Genomic DNA, 18,615 nt, shown 5'->3' on the forward strand with positions numbered 1-18,615 from the left:
ATTTAAATTTTGTTGCTAAATTATTTTATTATATATTTTATTATAAATTATATATATTATTAATTATTTTATTACTATTATTATTATTGAGTCATATAATTTCTAAAATTCAGATTATAATTCTCTAGGGTGCTAAAAGATCTTCAGCCCGAGAGAAGCACTAAAATGTTTTAATTCGTTCGAAATTACAGACTCGTGGATAGAGAAGAATGTACTAAAGACTACGTAGGATTTCCAAAATTACCCAATGGCATCGACGACAGCATGATTTGTGCTGTAGACACGAATCTAACGAGGGGAGCAGATGCCTGTCTAGGAGATAGCGGAGGTCCACTCTTACTATTCAGCCAGCAAGGCGTTAAAGTAGTTGGAATTACGGCTTTCGGACAAGCTTGTGGTGGCTCCAAACCCGGCGTCTATACGGCTATATATCCTTATTTAGATTGGATCGAGGAACAGGTGTGGATAAGAAGCAACGAGAATAACAAAGCCGTCGTGAAGGCTCCGAGTAACAAGAGTGAACCTGTCATAAACCTGTCGTTTATTAATCCTATCTTTAACATCACGTACACGTCCCAGTGAGACATGGCTTATACGTGTTACACATACCTGGAGGATATTCGCATAATAGAATTGGATTATGTTACAGAGACAACGGTATATATCATCAGTTCCATTTTTCCGATTTTCCATCCAATTTAATCGTGCATGATACCTTAGATGATCCGCTGCATCTGCTGCGTCATATCCGATGCAATCGTATTTTTTTATCGTTAGAAAATTTCTTATTGTTACGTGCGATTTTTTTATAACATTTGCATTTACGTTAAAGATTTCCTCAAAACGTTAAAATTCCTCTTTTCGGATTGAAAATATAGCGAGATTCATAGGTGGAAAAATAAAGGATTAATAAATTGTATAGTGATTCGTAAACCAAAAATTTAGTAACTGAATAGTCTACAAAATATCGAAACTTGTTAGTAGAAAAGTTGGTAATTGAAGACCGCAGGGCAAGAACACGAGCTAAGTTACGTTTCCCATTTCTTAAGCAAACAGTTTTAAAGTCGTTGTGCAAACTCATGTTGTCAAAATCGTCTTTGAAATTGATTTTGAAGCTAATTTTACGGATAACTTAAATCAGTGTCGTAATATTAAATTATTGAAAGTAATTCAAATATTGCTTACCTTGAATCATACCTCTCTCTGGTAAAGAAATCTATCAATTATATTTTCAAGCCTCAAAGATGAACTTTAATTAAGTGTCCGAACCCCTAAATTTTTACTATATCCAATGTGTGTCATCGAGAAGGAAAGAACGATAGGGAGTAAACCCTCATTAAACATTAACAAAACCCTCTTTTATTTATTCACATTCTGTACAAATGTTATTTTACATAATGTCGATAATATCTACCGGACCAGCTCGGATTATTGGCCGGTAATTATGTGATAAGCGTCGATTTGAATACTCTTCGAAGTGAAGTACAGTTATTAAAACCGAGCTTAGGCAATCTTGGAATAAAGTAGAAACCGTTGTTGGCGGATAAACGTAAGATGTATTGATTGTATGCTTTTTGTAAAAAATGCAAACAAAGAAAAAATGCTTTCTAAACGAAATAAAAATATTTTAGACGAATACTGTGAACGGTTAAATACGTCTAACAAGGGCCTCGTATCTTTAAAGTCGTTACTCTTTAAGATATCCAGATGCAAAGAAATATACCAGCACCAAGATTCAAAGCGATTCCATGTAATCTAAGTTTACGATATAAGTTTCCACATTTTCCTCCAAGTGATTAATACATTAAGGACCAAGCGAAATGTAGGATTATTACAAAGCATAAATAAAGATTGTTTTATCAAGGTACAATGGCGTGTGAAGATGTTTGAATATTTATAAAAAATTTTTCTGAATGTATCATGTACGTTATGTGAAAAATCGTGTCTGAAATATAGGCGATGTAATACAGCTATCGTGATCACATTGGCGAAGTTTGAAGCGAGTCTGAAAATTTACGTACAAGTTACAAGATATTTGTAGTAAGTATTTTTAGTACTAATTATATGTTTTAGGCAACTAGTTATACTGTATGCTAATTTTTTTTAGTAAACATGTATTTGCAATAAACATCCTATAACTTTTATATACATTTGAAGGTATATTTTACTATTATAATTATGATAATCGTGTCTTATTATAATGCTAATAAAAGATAAAGTTTGTTATAACACATAATATATTCACAAAAATTTTCTATGAGTCAGGTGTGCAAATACTTGACAAAAGTCCATTGTGTAAATTAAAGAGATGAAATCAATCTTCGTGACTTAGAAAGGAGATAATACCTAGTATTATCGTGTAATATTTCAACTTCTTCAAACTTTATCAAAATGTAGGATCTAGATAGAAGAAGAAATACTATACAAAGAAAATATTTTGCAAGTCTTTGGAATGTTCTTTCGTAATTGCTGTATTAAAAAATAGAATTCTGTGATATAAATTCGTTAGAATAATTGAAAGTACGTTGACGCAACATTGGTCCTTAATGATTTCAAATTTTTCAAACCATTGAAACCATTTCAGCACAGATATAGATGTACAGTTCGTATTTCTCATAAAGGTAAATCGTTAAATCTATTATAGAACATCGAAATTCTTATTTATTCAACGTAGGGTGTACAACGATTATAATACAGTGTACTTGTACGCGATGTAATACTGTTAACGATCAGGTGCAATTGTATATATGTATTTTAATTTACAACCTAACGAACGAATTCCAAAGAATTTCATTATTCCCGCGGACTCGTTCGTCCGCGACGCGTGATTCAAATGAAATTAATCGGGAGTCGTTTCGTCGATCACTAACACCGTAAAGCTTCGTTCACATTAGTCAAGTTACGTGAATTCAAGCCGCTTGAGCTCGAGTAACCTAATTTGAAGGGAACACCTAACACTAGGTAGAATATTTTTATTAGAAAATAAGAATAAAAAGGAAGTAATTACACGCTTGTTCATAAATATTAAGATACTTGCTGGTTTGGGTACGAAACTTTTAATCCGAGGTATAATCTAAAATCAATTTTATTTAAAGTACCGTGGAAACGATTAATCAGAATTTTATATTCGCGTAGCATAAAGATACTTCAGATTATTTTAAATCGAGTCGGCTGATGAGGATAAACATAGAAAATTATAAAGATATTTCAACTGGAGTAAATTACACGCTGGTAAAGAGGTAACAAGTTACACGAATTTAAATTGCTCGAGTTCATATAATTTGGCCAATCTGAACAAAGCTTAACTTCTTAACAGTAAAGAGTTTCGTGCGTATAGAAAATTGAAAGGAAAGATATTTCCGTCGTATTAACTACGTACGTGTTGCATTCCCATCACCCATAGACACCTTCCACTCTCGTATCAATGCAATTTAATTTTCTAATCAATTTGAAAAATCCTCTGAACAAAAGTTATTCGACATATAACATTATACTACCAAAGAAAGAAAATTGATTTGTTATACGATTAGGTAATACAAGTTAATTGATCGAATTATGATACTCTGTCTATAAAATCAATCAACAATTCTCTAGCATATCGTTCTTCATCTTGAACTTCATCGATTCATCCAATACATACTATAGTAATACGAAAAAGTAGTTTCTGTTTTCTCAAAAAGACATGTTTCGGAAGGGATTTCTAATCTTCAGAGCCTGTCGACGCTAAACGATCCTTGCAACTTAAATCTCGGCTCTTGAATTTTCACCCCCATTTGGTAGCTATCGTGTACAACGATCTGAGAAGTTCCAGCGCCCTGTTATCCGACGCAACAGTCTCGTCCTCCTGCAAAGAATTATTTTCATCCAACGTCGCGGTCTTTTCCGATCGTCTTACGATGCTCGCCGAATTTTCCGTAGTTGTTCGAAACTTGCGGCTCTTTCTACTCCTAAATGTGGTCACCGGTGGATCCGTGACTAATGGAGCGGTCGAGGCACTTTTTGCGTAATTAATCGACCTAACAGCAGGCAGACTAAGCTGATTAATTCCGGCCACCGCGTTCTTCGATTCCTCCGATGAAAATTCGTTCACGGGCAATCTAAGCAACGCGTTTAGCAATTCTTCCCTTTCACGTTGCAACGTTTTATTCGCTGGATCGCTGCAGTGTCGTATTAAAAGTAGAACAAGTTGTCGAACAGTCTCGTTGTTATCCGCCTGTTTCATCACCCTCATCAACGTGTTAGTACTCGAATCGTTTAATTTACCGAACAGTTTCTCAGCAATTTCGTTCTCTGTTCCATTTAACTTAGTCGTTGTTACTGTATAAGGCAATAAAGAAGTCACCACGGTGTCATGAGGCAAAGACTTCGTCGACGTGATGGAAGACGTTATGGTCGTCGTGATACTGCTGCGTGTGGTTATCATTGGCTTCGGTGTCGCGGTGTTTTCAGCTGTTGACGAAGTAAACGATGTTGGAAGCAGAGAAAATGTCGTAGGCGAATCTTTATCCCTGGACAATCTCTGCGATGAAAACAAAACATCTTCGTCGCTAATGAATGACTCGTCTGAACTACTTGATACATCTTCACCCAGAGAAGGCGTATTTTCATAATCTACTCCTTCTCGACTATCAGTGACGCTAAACGTTCCTGTTGTAACAGTGGAGCCAAGGTCTGACTCTAAATCGTGATTAATTCTCTGAGGGTCAACGAACACCGAAGTCTCCCATAAATGAGTAACAGCTGGAGACGAAGTCCAGTGGTCACTGTCTAATAACTTTGAATCTTCCTTCTGATCTACGGACTCGAAAGAATCGTTAGAATCGTCATTTGCGCAAGGCGTAGTATCTATGCTATTTGTAGTGGAGGTTGTTAGTTCAGTAACAGCAGCTGTGCTTGTTATAGGTTTCTCTGTTGTCTCGATATTATGTTCGTCCACGCGATTGTAAAGATTTCTAAACTTCATGTAACTGCTTCGTAACGTAGGCAGGGAAATTCCAATTGGTTTCGGTTCGGCTAATAACGACTTGTGACGGGGAATTTTATGAGGTTGATTTGTAGAGGTTTCGTAACTCGTGGTTGAATCAAAAGTAGTCGATCGAACGCTATGCGTGGACATAGGTGTGCTAGAATAACTTTCATGCCTCAACGACCCGAGAGTTTTATCATTATCCTTTCGAATCGTCTCTGGATGATCGTCGAAAAACGGAGGATTCAATTGTTGCTCAGGTTTCTTACTCGTCGACTTTTTGTTCCAATTGTAGGTAACCATGTGCACGAACACGGATGGAGAGGGAGGTGTCGGTGAAACGACGTAATTGTCGCTTATGGGAGTGCTGGCGAATAATTTGTCGAGTGATTCCGTGACAGTCGTGACGCTGTTATTCTGGAAACCCCCAACGCGATTTTGATTCCCAGTCTCATCGGACGAAACGTAGCTACTTGTCACCGCTGACTCGCCGTTTCCTTTGTCCACCTCGTTATTCTGATTGTAGAATCCGCTTGAATCATACGGTGTACTGTTTGGCTCTAAAGTGTACGCGCTCTCTGTTGGAGGAACGGAAGTCTCGAAATACATGCCAGTCACAGGACTCAACGATATCAAGTTGGTACTATACTCAAACCCGTCTTGAGAAAATACTTTCGGAGTAGTGTAATAAGTGCTTGCTGATGTGCTAAAAGTATCGTAAACGCTCTCTTGGGTCGTAGTGGTTGGTGGTTCAAAGGTGGTAGGATAAATGGTAGTTAATTTCTGTCTTATATCGTTACCATCGTCGGAAAAATCCAGAACTTCGTCTCTTTCTCTGGTGGGGGAAGTGTTATCTTCGATCAGATAGGGAGTAGTAGTGCTCCATAAATCATTTTCTTCCGTAGTTTTGGATGGCTCGGTCGGTCTGATCTCCGTTAATACCTTCTTAAACGATTCTGGATCCAATAAATAGGCCGACAGAGCGTGTGTGAACACTTGAGCCAGCTCTCGAAGTCTAGTACTGTTAGTCTTTCGAAGATCATCCAAGGATCGTCCGCTTTGTTGGAGCTCTAAATCATCGTTATAATCCTCTCTGTAACCACTAGAATTGTCCAGACGATCTTCCGTAGTCACATTATTCGTCTCCACCTCTTCGTTCAATTTAAATAATTCCGTGTACGAATCGATAGTGTGCCTGGTTAGAAGACTGGTCGGCACTTGGACCGTTCCATTACTCTTCTTCGAAAGTGCCGATTCCTCCACATCCTCTGCAGACTCTATATTTATAGAGGAATCCGTAGTTTCGTTCGAATCAAAGTTCTCTGTGGCTGTAGAGAAATAGAGAGCTAGAGAGTGTAATGTCGAAGGAGCTGGAGGAACGGAAACGTTCGACGCCTTCTCGTTTTCTTTCAACGTTTCCGACAAACTAGATACACTATGCTCGAGATTCTTCAAAGAGTGTAGCATACTCAACGCGTGCTCTCTTTCGGAAAATCGCGCTGCATTCGACCTAATCTTACTCGACGACGTCGAAGTAGGATATTTCAGTTTTGGTATCAGAGTTCTCGGAGAGGTATAAGTCGTCGTATAAGTGGGCACCGTGGGAGTATATGGAGTTGGTTTTGAAGTGGTACTGCTAGAACTGTACGCGTAGTTTCTTGTAAACGGAATATAAGGACCTAGTGTAGACATCACTTTACCCTGTTTGTACGTGAAACTTCTATCGTAAGGACTCAGATCCTTCTCGGTCACGGTGTTCTGTTGATAAGCCAGAGTGCTTCTAAAAGGTTTCTCTGTGGTTGTGCTGATCAAATTTTGTCGATAGCCTGGAGATACCGTGGAGGGGTTCTTGCTAGTCGGTATAGAATCGTTGTTTAACCTATTAGACTGGTTATCGATCGTGGTTCGAGCCGCCGGTCTCTCTGTGCTGCGTCCAAAATTGCTGCTACGGAAAGATGCAGTTGGTGTGGGAGAAAAGTAGCTTGTAGTATATCTCTGCTGCGAAGAACTCGGTGTTATAGTGTTTTGACGATAGGCATCTGTGGTCACGTAGGAACGAGTCGTAGGAGGAACTGTTCCTGTGTTCCCGATAGTTGCTCTATTATTATCCCTATTATCGTTACCATCGTAATAATTCTTGTCAACGAAGCTGCTTCGAACGTTAGTCCCTATAGTTCTCGCGTTTCCACGATACTCGTAGTTGCTGTTAGCAAACAGAAGCGATTCGGTGATCGGTTGAGTATCAGAATAAGTAGATGGATTCGTTAGAAAACTACTACTTTCGGTGGTAATCTCGTCGTTACACGGAGGAGTAGCAGTGACCGTCGAATACTGTGTCGTCGTCTCATAATAAGTAGACGTCGTGTCTGTAAACGACGGGTAATCGTTCCTCTGTGTGGATACGTCGTTTTCATTATCCCGTCTCCACGTGGTCGAATCATAAATAGAATTTCTCGTAGTAGAATCACGATTAATGTACAATTGATAGTAATACTGGTGCGTATTTCCAGTGTTTTCGTTGAACCGATTCCCACGATTGCCAACGAACGCTGCGCTTTCTGCAAATTGCTGAGACTCTTTCACGGGGCTTGTATTACTTCCTCTGAATGTAGTTGACTCTGTATAAGCTGGCGTGACCCTTTGCGAAGAAGTAGAGTTACTCCTATTCAGACCTTTAAACTTCAATCTTTTCAGAGCTCCTTTGTCATCACGTTGACTATTCGAGTTTCTGTTCGTAACGTAGTAATTTTGAGCCTTTTTCGGGGTGCTATAATAATCTTGACTGGTCGTCGAATATCTATTCACGTTCCCTTCGTCGGTGTTTCTTGTAAATTGATTGAATTGCTGCTTCAAGTTGGAAGGTTGATTGTTCGAGTGAAATCCATTGCCACCAAACAGTTGGTTACCGTCTCTTTGTGAGTTTGATTCTTGACTGAAATTGTTGCCAGAGTCAAAGTGTCGAGAGGACTTGATCCTTTCTCTGTTTGGTTGCACCTGATTTTCTTGCGGAGGCTCTTCATACGGTTTAATCCTTCCGTTCTGCTTACCATCGTAACTGAGATTCTGAACGTCGTAATAGTCTTGTTGCGCGCCTGATTCGATCGACTGTGGATAATCTAATTTCGATTTTCGAGACTCGGCCCGTCTTCGTTCTTCTTCAAATAACTGCTCGCTACTTTGCTCGTACAGTTCCGCCGATTTGCTACAGTCCACCTTGAACCACCAATCGCAAATTAGCTGCGATTGTTGAAAGATGGTGCCGTTCGGACAAAGAAATGAGATTTTTCGCCCGTTGTCGCAGATATGGAATACCTGAACAGAGAAATGTTCATTGTGATAATTCATTGCTTGATTTTTGTTCATCGTGTACCATTACGGAATCATTTATATCAACGGAGTCTGTGTAGTTCGACGGCCAAAAAACATGAGAATATGAATGAGAATATAAGAACTAACAATTTTCTTAATCTCTCTTTTAAGAAATAAAATTTAATATGAAGGCCATATCAAACGAACTACGATGACTATTATAACACGTTATTTTCTTAAATCGTTAGATTTTCCAGAAATAAGCAGTCTACAATAATAGAAGCGAAAAACCCAGTTCTACAATTGTCTATTCATCAAAAAGAGCATACATTGACACACAATACATAATTATACATCTTCGTAATGTATAATATCTTATATCTCATAGTCGCATCGGCTGCCTGACTCATTTGATTACCAAACATAATCATACGTCATTATTATCTCTCGTTTTGAATTTTTATTCTATTTTTAACGTGTTTAAGGTCGTCGACACTTTTAATTAAACTTCATTTAAAAAATGTTTTTTTACTTGGTTGTCTATTTCGTAATCTTTTCTTATTTTTTTTTTTTAACTTCGAACAGCTTGACGTTATTGGTAAAGACAATTTTTAGGAGAAAGTTTCACAAGTTTGACGAGTTAAATGGTCTATTCATCAGTTTGCTCGATTACGCTATCGCGAGACGAGATATCGCGATGTCGTAACGGTGAATCCCGCGTTTGATTAAAGTAATTATATTGCGGCAAGATATATATTAAACCATTTGTTACTTACTTGACAATTCGTCTCCAAGTCAGCGTAGTAACCACCTTTCAGACCGCGACAGCTGAACGAAGTAGCTGGAATTGTCGTGAGAGCTGGAAAATCCACTCCTGGCTGTCCTGTCACGCCTAAATTACAAGATTATGTTTCATTGTACGACTTGATCGTTCCCTTTTAAAAATCCACTGACGTTTTAATTCCCAACAGCGAAATTTCTACTTTATTTATCTTTTCTTTCTCCTTCATAATTCGTGAATACGATGAAAAATTTAAAAAAGTGTGCAGGGATTCCATTAAGTCATGCAAGTTAATTCTTTTACATGCATTTAAAGCTTCTTGTAGTAGCTCGAAAAATGTTTTATTTCGTGTCATTCAAAACGATTCTACCGCCTATAGCATATTACCACAATCATTTATTCTTGTTCTTATAAAACATTTTCTTTTTTAATTAATTCATAATCTTGAAACTTTTCCTTTTTCTTTTTTAAATAATTCATAATCTTGAAACGTTTCCTTTAATTTTGCTACAAATTTTCCAAACAACCTAATATACATACATGTTATTACAAGACTCTATTACAAGACATGAAAGTCAGTATTAATTGATAATCTGATCTTCTTTTCTTTTTCCATCGATCGAGATCGATTTCTTGGTGATCCACAGCATTAGTTGTCACATCGGTCAGTTACAAAGGATATTAACTAGATGCATGCGCTTTATTCTATTGGGATAGAGGAAGCTGAAAGAGAAAGCGGCTGGTGTACTTATGCAGTATTATTAATAATACCCGCTCCTTTGAGCCATTCCTTGAGAAGATCCACATTGCCGAAGAAGACTGGGAAAGAAAGGCGAAGAAAGTATTTTAGAGACAGAACGGAAGAGGGTTATGAAGTGTTACTTTCGGTGTTAATAAGAGTATGGCTTAGAAACCTTGATAAATTTGGTACTCGCCATTCTTCTCAGATGCCAGTCTTTTCACTATTTTTTTCAACGATTCCTCGTTCTCTATGGATGCTTCTATACTGGATAAATCCAACTCTGACGAAAGTTCCGGCAGATTTGCTTTTTTGTTACTAGTTTCTGACTAGAAGTGAAAGCAATTCGTAATGAAATTATATAAAATATTAACCGTGTTAAGTGTATAATAATTAGCCTGAGGATTTTTATGCATTTATCGTTTATGGGAAATTTGAATGTACATAATAATACGCTGCATAAGATTGGAACACTATAAATATTATAATGACGTTAGTATACTTGCATATGAATCAGTTAAATATTTATATTAATTAAAACAACACAATATTCATAAAAATTCATAAAATGTATAATATACGTGGAATATTCAAAGTAAAATACTCGATATAATACTTAATAGATGAAATGGATCTCTTGAATTATCTTAGAATTAAACAAACGTTGATTAACTAAAAATCTTGATTTTCAAGGACTCGAAAGTTTTTTAGTTTCGTGAGCTTCCGAGTATAGTATCTCTAACTATTATTTAAAAAATATGCATTCGCATAAATATCCGTAGTCTAATAACAATTCTTGTATGACAAGTAGTCTTAGAATATTTGAAAATACTTTGCTATTTTTCTTAACACATTTTTATGACTTGTTTCGTAGTAATAACAGTGTGAGTAAAAGACATTGAATGTAAATATGTATTGTTATTTTACACGGTAGAAGCTAGAAACGTTAATGAGCGGTCATAGTCACCTCTGCTTCGCAATTGCTGACCATGAAAGTGACCATTGAACCTGAAAAACCGAGTGACACTTAAACCTCAAATATTCAGAAATGAAATTTATTATCAATTCCTCGAAAAATGATACTTCATTTTCCGTGTTTTAACATTCAATAACGCTAAAGTAACATCCTCGTAATAAAAATCATACATATATATACGTATGTAGATTAAAACATATCGAGAGAGATCGAGAGATACTCTAATCATACTTACATAAAAATATGATTACTTCGAGATATGCCATTCTCGATAAATTCTTGTGCATGATTCTGTAACAAGATATAAGCAAATTCAGGTCAATCGAATTTCTTCGTAATTAGAAAAATATCAAGTATTACAATGAGTAATAAGTTCAGTCACAATTTCATAAGAAAACACGTCAAGTGTTATTAATTTCATATGAAATCTATCTATATAGTTAAAGAGATTTTGTTTATCCCATTTCTTTATAAATTTATCTTGTTTTGGCTTTTATCAAAAAATTCACACGTAGATATTTCTACATTCTTAATTTATTATATCATTCTTTGCAATATATACAGTGGTGAAAAGCTATTTTTCGCTAAAGCGAACTTATTGCTCAATTCAATACATATACAATATATGGATGCCATATACACATATAAGAAATAATAATGTTGTTATCTATAAAATCAAAATAAATAAACAGATTACACTACAAATATTCTGTTATTTCTAGATATATTCAAAAACGATACAGAAAAATGAAAATATAATAAAAGCTCAAATTTTCAAGAGAAAAAAATAAAGCCACTGCCGAAACCCGGGATCGAACCAGGGACATTTAGATCTTCAGTCTAACGCTCTCCCAACTGAGCTATTTCGGCGCTGAAAGAACATCTCTCTATACATAATAACAAGCACTTATTATACAATTCGATCAATACCTTCTATTAAAAATGTTTAAGCAAAAGTTATTTTAGAATCTAAACTAATAATTTAGGTTCTAATTAAATTTCATAAGATACGGTTCTAACAATAAAGGTTTTCATGAAGCGAAGTAAAGAGATGACATTTAATCGCTTATATTTCATACTATACATAAGCCTTATACATTCTCGTGAACTATTAACGAGAATAAATAAAATACCAAGAACCTTGCTTAATAGTGATAATAATCTCGTAAGATTTATGTAGAAACATATTTTATGATTGCTCATGAAGTTATTATTATCTGAATAAAATCTTCGATGGTAATAGTTCTTGTTACTATTTTATTATTATTCTTTTATTAGGTCTATAATTAATAGAAGATTTAAGTATCTTTACTTTGCAAACAAATTTATGAAAAAATACGATTGAAACAGATAATAACATATACATATCAATAAAAGGTAATAATAAAATATATGAGAAGAAAGTAGATAAAAACGAAAAATAAGATAAAAAGATTAAAATTCTATGACGTAGTCGCTAAAAATATGAACATAGTACGTAACATAATAATCTATTTATATCAGATACAATTTTCTTATTTATTATTATCTCGCCGGGAATAAAATATTCGAATACTCGCCATAGAAAATGTATCTGATATACAAAGCTTTTCGATTAATACTCCAATGATACGCGATTCATCATGATATTAAGTATAGTGTTCTTTATATTATTCCATTTCCTTATCTATACTCATAAAAACATGAATTTGCATGAATATCCACAATCTGTTTGTCAAGCATGAACTACTTCCTACAGACCGCGTATATTACGTACATTCTATGTATTTTCCAGAAAACTAAAAAAGCAGTTATCGTTTCCTCGATAAATTCCTACCCGATAAGATCAATCAAATGTTTTCCTCCAACTAAAAAAAAAAAAAAAAAAAAAAAAACAAGAAACAAAAAAACAGAAAATAAGCAGTAAATAAATTATCATAACTCCTCGATAATGTTTTACAATCCTTTCACGCTCATCTCACTTACACGTAAATCAATGATAAACGGCCAATTCGAATTTACTGGAAGAAAACGGCCCGTTCGATCGCGATGATACGATCGGCGAAGGACTCGTGCGCGAACGTAGCTCGTGATTACCCGTGAAAGCGATTATCCTAATCAAATCCCTGGCCGTGGTAATGGGGTTTCCATTACGCCGCAATCTGCGACGAGTAGAAACACCACGTCACGATATCGGCCGTGGCTCAGTGACATTCAATCGAACATGAAACATGCCAGCCTCGTTGTCGGAAGAAACAGATAACCCCAACGTGCTCGTTTTACTCCTCTCTTCATCTTCCTCTTCGTCTCTTTGTCGTCGTAGCAGGTGACGCAACCCCGAAGACGGTAGAGAATATCTTGTTCATTCTCACGGTTCACCGATTCACCGGACTTTCAAAATGATTACGGTAGTCATTAAGTTGCTGGTTGGCATTTGATGCGACTCGCAATTTATGGTTAATCCTTTGGGCAAACCGCGATGAGTATTATAACGAAGTACTTTCACTCTCTCTCGGTTTGCGACGCGCGGACTCCTCTTTCATTCGATATGAATCCGGCTCGTTGTCGTTTCACCCCGTCGATAACCGGATTCGTAGCTTATTGCTTCCTTTCCGTTAATTGATATTGGCCGTTTAACGATCGCCACGAATTCTTGCGACCGTGTCCAACGATCATTTTAACGGAACTTCGTTCCTCTTCCATTATGGCGTACGATAAGCCATCTTCTTTTGTTAAAATGTTTTTAATTCCTTCTTTATCCAAAAATTTCTTAATTCCTTCATTTTTCAAGACTACGGTGATTGATAAGAGATACCGTAAATTACGGATGACTATGCAAATTCAGATTTTTGTGATCATAGATTAAGGAAGTGGAATCTAAACAGAAGATTAGATATTGCTTTATTTTAAACGTGCAGTCTGTGCATTTTTGCATATTTAAATTACGCGTAAGTACTTAAACATCCGCAGTCTACTTATATAACGATATAACGAACTATATATAGCGATCATTCGTAACACGTTAGGAGTTGTGTATGGTTTTGATTTCAATTACTACGATGTTCAATAACGAATACCATATCGCGATAACAAATAGTAACTCAAATTTATTATTTTTGCTTTTATTTCTCCTCGTTGGAAGTAGGAAGTTGAAAAATCAATTTGCACTTCGTAATGTACGTGCACTAACACCGTTGCATCCCTTCAATCATTTTCGATCCAATTAAGTTTTTCTATCATTAGAGCAAAAATGTTTGAAATTGAGATACGAAGGAATCGTCGTTGGTACGATTTTTCGTTTCAATTTTATGTCAATGTTTTACTCAAGCTATTGGTTTTTAAATCAAGTACGATGTAATTCATTTCTACCAAAAATGAAACGGCATGTAAAGAGATAGGGAGTCATTAAATAAAAATATTATCGTTTTCAAAAAAATTAAGCACTTCGCGTGTCAAGTTAACTTACTTTTCCCGACTAGTAGATTAAAATATTAAATATTATTTATTATCGCTTAGTCCGTGCCTTTCGGCTTTAGACGAACTTTCGGTTTTACATCTCTTATGTCTATTTCTCTTCTTATATGTCTACCTCCCCTCTTTTCCACTCTATTCTATTGCACTCCCTTAATTATTCTATCTCTAAAAACTAAAACTAGAAACTACAAATTAGCAACTAATGACTAAAAACTATTGCAACTTTGGTCTTTAGCCTCCTTGCTGTGCTTCCTGTCGTTTGCTCTTCTCTTCTCTATTATTGCTTTCAGTTCTGTTAAACCTTCTCCAGTCTCATTTAGCGGTTTTCCTGTGTCCTTTGGTCCTCCGGTTATTTCACATTCTTCTATTACATGTTTCAGGTCTTCTTCTTTCCTTCTACATAATCTGCATCTTTTTTCTCCATCTTCTTTCCAGTATTCCCTTGCTTTGGTCTCGTTTCCACATCTGAATCTTGCCAGTATTCTTCTGCCCTTCCACTTCATCCTCCCTTCTAAGTACTTTGGTAATTTTTCTTTGGCTATATTTCTGTACTGTATATTATATTTGGATTCCCTTATCCTTTCCCCCCTCTCTTCTGTTTCTCTCTTTCTTCTTTCTTCTATAATTTGGTCTGCTATCATCCTTTCTTGCTCCTCTCCTGCTTCTATCTGCGTCCCTCTCTTTCTCACCTCTTTTAGTCCCTTCCTTCTCTTTCTTGCTCTTTTCCCTTCATGGCCATTTCCCAAAATATTAAATATCGTTGAAGTAAAAGTAAAATTGAAACATAGAAATTTTAGGACCGCAGCAGTATTAACAAAGTATCGATAGAAACTTGTGACTAACTCTGTTGAGCACTATCATCGCTCATTGGTGTATTATCAAAATTGTACGTGTTCTAACGAAACGAGAAGGATGGCTATTGCAAACATAATTCTATTAAAAAGTTCCCTGCATTATGGGACGAGTCCACGGTCTCGTAACGATTATTCCCCGTCCTAGATAATTCCTAATTATTATAATTCTCGTCGAAACTTCGACTTGATTGACTTGACTTCGTCTAATAAAGGAGTATTTCGAATTTTCAGCGATCGATCCCTATAGCATCGCCATAGCAGAAGGGAAGCCTACTGCAGGGCACGGGCGGATAGTGATGTTGAAACAATAGCCGGCAGATAGCGAAATAAAACTTGGCGTCTTAACGAGCGCGTACTCGCATACGTACCGCCTTCCTCTTTTGTAATGCTAATTCAAAGGAGGCAATTATTTCAGGAGTAACTGGTAACCTTCTAGTTTCTCGAACGACAGTAAGTATCGTCTTTAGTAACCGAAGAATAGGTGCGAAAATGACCGTGTTATTATGTGCAACATTTAATGAAAAATGAGAAAATTCGATGAATAAATGAATATATATATATATATACTCTATTTAGAAATTGTCTTTAAAAATGATATAACTTCACTTTCAACAATTCCTAATATTTATTTAATATTCTATATTTTTAATATTACCGAATGTAATTTTCAAGTTTAATTAAACATTTCTAATAATTAAACTGCGGGTGTTCATGGAGATTCAAGTTTCTATGAAGATAATAAGGTAAATAAAGAAATGGAATATAAATAACATTAAATAACACTAAATTAAATTAAATGAGACATATGGAAGCTAAATTTGTTTCATCCACTAAATATTACAACAAACATTTCACTTTCGATGTTTTATATATCTTTGCATGTTATATTACATTCTGCGGATCTTTTCAAACGTAAATGTCTCGTAAATGTATAAAAATTCGCAATCTAATAGTAATCGTGAATCTCTTATTAAATACTCGCTCGAATATAAATATGAATACTTTCATAAAATCCCTCTTTAAACGTGATATTAATTTTCAATAATTTACCATTTTTATCACTCCTTTTTGATGTTAAATATATTAAATCCTTGCTTTAAATACGTCAAGATAAACGGAGCGGAAATGGTTTTTACCAATTAAAGAGACAAGATAACATTGGTAATACGTGTACGGTAATAAGTATTATTATCGGAATTATAATCGTGATTAAACAATCGCAGAGGGGAGCTGCGGTTCTTTTCATTAAGTCACACGTTCGTTTCCGGTTATTTTGTTCACCTTTGCACACTCGAAATCTAACAAGGCGATACGGCAGAGCATCGCGTTAAGGTAACAATCGAATGAACGAATCGAGTTGTCAGATATTATCAGAAACACTGGCTGCGTGTTACGAGAAACAGATTACTTTTCCCAATGAAGTTGAATCGGGAAAGTAAAGATCGTAAGGCTGCATTGGAAGGCAAGACCGGTTGATTAAACGAAAATCTTTATTCGTCGACTTTTATATAGAGCAAGATACAAAGTCGATAATAGAAAAACCTAAATTACGCAAAACCTGAAAGAAGACATTGATCTTCTTACATTTTCTTCGTGTCCTTTACTTGTCTCCTATCTCCGGCACAAAGTTTGCTTTACAATCATTAATCTTACGCTAAACTGTTACGTTATAACTAATAGTCTTTCGGCATGTCGGCTGGATAGTTCTACTCTATTATCTTATCAAGATGTTGAAATCATTTAATGGCTGTCTTGCGAGAAACTTGGACAGACGATTACAGGTTTCAATTGACTTTTCGATCGTTAGCTTAATGATTAAGTTAAAACGATTCGTGATAGCTCTCGGATATACTATTGAAACTGGAGAATTTTTGGAGAAGAAATCTCTTTCCTTTCTTTTATCTTTATATGATTGCTTATAGTCAAGTCAAACGTTATAATATGTCGTTAGAGACTCAGTTGAGATCATAGGTCAAATTTGACAATTTTTGTGAAAAATTTGATTCGTTTTAATAATTTCAACAGCTGAAATATTTATTGAAATTGTACAAGTTATCTTTGACAAAGGAGCAACCAATATTAAAGTATGATTTAACAGCAGAAAATTTGCCGCGGTATATAGGATGAGATGTTTGTTTTAGTTGTTTCTTTATTATTTTTACATTAAATTGCACGTATGTACAGCGGTAAGCAAGTATGTATTATTATTGATTTTGTCGGTATCATAGAAATATATATCACGTTCGGAGATTTACTGTTGCTTGTTTTAGTTATCTCGTTATTACCTTTAATAAATTACGTATATAGTAATGTTGGAAAAGTATGCATTGTTTGATTTTCTCAGTATCAGAAAAATGTCTTCCACGTTCATTGTTCAAACAACTTGTAAAATTGAAACAGGCAACGAGATCTTTCTCTTTTGCCATTCGTTCAGCTTCGTTGAGGCGAATAATAGCGAAGTTAATTACATGAATCAGCCGTAACATTTTTCGAAGTATTTTGTTACAGTGTAAAAGAAGAAATTTTCCCTTCCATTTATAAGGTAAAAGTAATCGTTAACTTTGTTCCTCTAATCATGTATTTCTTTGTGTTGATTCAGTCGTTTAGTTCATAAACTTTTTTCTCTGATGAAACCATTTCAAATTTTTAAGAATGAAGATTTCATCTTTTTGTTCTCTTTTTTTCTTTTTTAAAGAATTTGATGTCTTATTATTAGACATTAACAAAGAAACCGACGTGTTTTTTGAAATTTTTCCCATGTGTACGTGCCACCTTACGTAAAGCATTGTATTCATTATGGGAGAGTTCTTGTAACTGCTTGTTTCTTTCGTGACTGAGTTTTGGTGCTATAATCCCTTCGTACCGAGGTATTTGACTTCGTGTCTTTTTCTTCTTTTGTTTCATCCCGATAATACGCGTTTCCTCCGATTACGTGAGATTTCGCGAATATAAATAGAAGGAGAATATTCGTGAAAGATCTGAAGTACAGAAGCAGAGGTGAGATAATCAGCGAAATTTTCCGCCTTAAATCTTGGCTTCATTTTCTCCAAATTAATATTTCACTCTGCGTCAATCTTCATTCAGTTTCCATGACAGATTCATGGAAGATTCCGTGGAGAACAGAAATCGAAGATTTATATATAGAAAATAATCTTCTTAAGGTACAGCAGTAATACATTTCAGAAACTGTAAAAGTAATTGTTATACTGTCGTAAATACTAAGACATCTATCAGTTACATAACGAAAAATTCGAATAGAATTGACTTTATGTAGCATTACATCGTATATTATAAATAAAGCATATGTGTACGTACAATGCGAGTGAAAACAACGAATTTCTAACAAAAAGATTGGAAAATAAAAGCAGCGAAAAAGCGTTCGATTTATATTAAACATCAGCAGAATCGTGTTTTGTACGATTCAACTAACATAAATAGCAAAATTTTACGAGTATCAAATTGCTCGTATTAATCGATATTTACAAGTAAATTTTACAAATTATAAATTATCTGAACAGCCTGTTTAACAAAAAATTA

The 18,615-nt window shown here is 35.3% G+C and overlaps 2 protein-coding genes, 1 long non-coding RNA gene and 1 other non-coding gene across 7 annotated transcripts in view; 2 read left to right on the forward strand and 2 right to left on the reverse strand.

The window, feature by feature from the left end:
* Positions 1-1,636, forward strand: part of LOC117235518 (serine protease snake-like) — an 18,400-nt gene extending 16,764 nt beyond the window's left edge. For both annotated transcript variants that reach the window (XM_033497639.1, XM_033497630.1), the window contains exon 5: positions 192-1,636. In XM_033497639.1, the coding sequence (XP_033353530.1) occupies positions 192-582 (391 nt within the window). In that variant the 3' untranslated portion in view covers positions 583-1,636. The remainder of the gene's footprint in view (positions 1-191) is intronic.
* The window catches only part of LOC117235417 (serine-rich adhesin for platelets-like), a 23,907-nt gene continuing 6,628 nt past the window's right edge, over positions 1,337-18,615 (reverse strand). Inside the window, exons 2-7 of one of the 3 annotated variants that reach the window (XM_033497427.1) lie at positions 11,007-11,062; positions 10,763-10,803; positions 9,992-10,124; positions 9,828-9,875; positions 9,052-9,167; positions 1,337-8,278 (exon numbers count right to left, since the gene is read on the reverse strand). In XM_033497427.1, coding sequence (XP_033353318.1) covers positions 3,764-8,278; positions 9,052-9,167; positions 9,828-9,875; positions 9,992-10,124; positions 10,763-10,803; positions 11,007-11,062 — 4,909 coding nt within the window. In that variant the 3' untranslated portion in view covers positions 1,337-3,763. Of the gene's footprint in view, positions 8,279-9,051; positions 9,168-9,827; positions 9,876-9,970; positions 10,125-10,762; positions 10,804-11,006; positions 11,063-18,615 lie in introns of all 3 variants that reach the window. The other 2 variants (XM_033497419.1, XM_033497435.1) reach the window with 2 other exon arrangements.
* LOC117235568 overlaps positions 5,127-18,615 on the forward strand; it is a 23,146-nt gene continuing 9,657 nt past the window's right edge. Inside the window, exon 1 of the long non-coding RNA XR_004493693.1 lies at positions 5,127-5,257. This is a non-coding gene — a long non-coding RNA (uncharacterized LOC117235568). The remainder of the gene's footprint in view (positions 5,258-18,615) is intronic.
* Positions 11,569-11,641, reverse strand: Trnaf-gaa. Its single transcript has one exon. It is a non-coding gene; the product is annotated as a tRNA-Phe (tRNA).

Source organism: Bombus vosnesenskii, unplaced genomic scaffold (assembly GCF_011952255.1).
Source record: "Bombus vosnesenskii isolate JDL3184/JDL3185 unplaced genomic scaffold, Bvos_JDL3184-5_v1.1 scf7180000013264, whole genome shotgun sequence".
In the NCBI taxonomy this organism is placed as follows: domain Eukaryota; kingdom Metazoa; phylum Arthropoda; class Insecta; order Hymenoptera; family Apidae; genus Bombus; species Bombus vosnesenskii.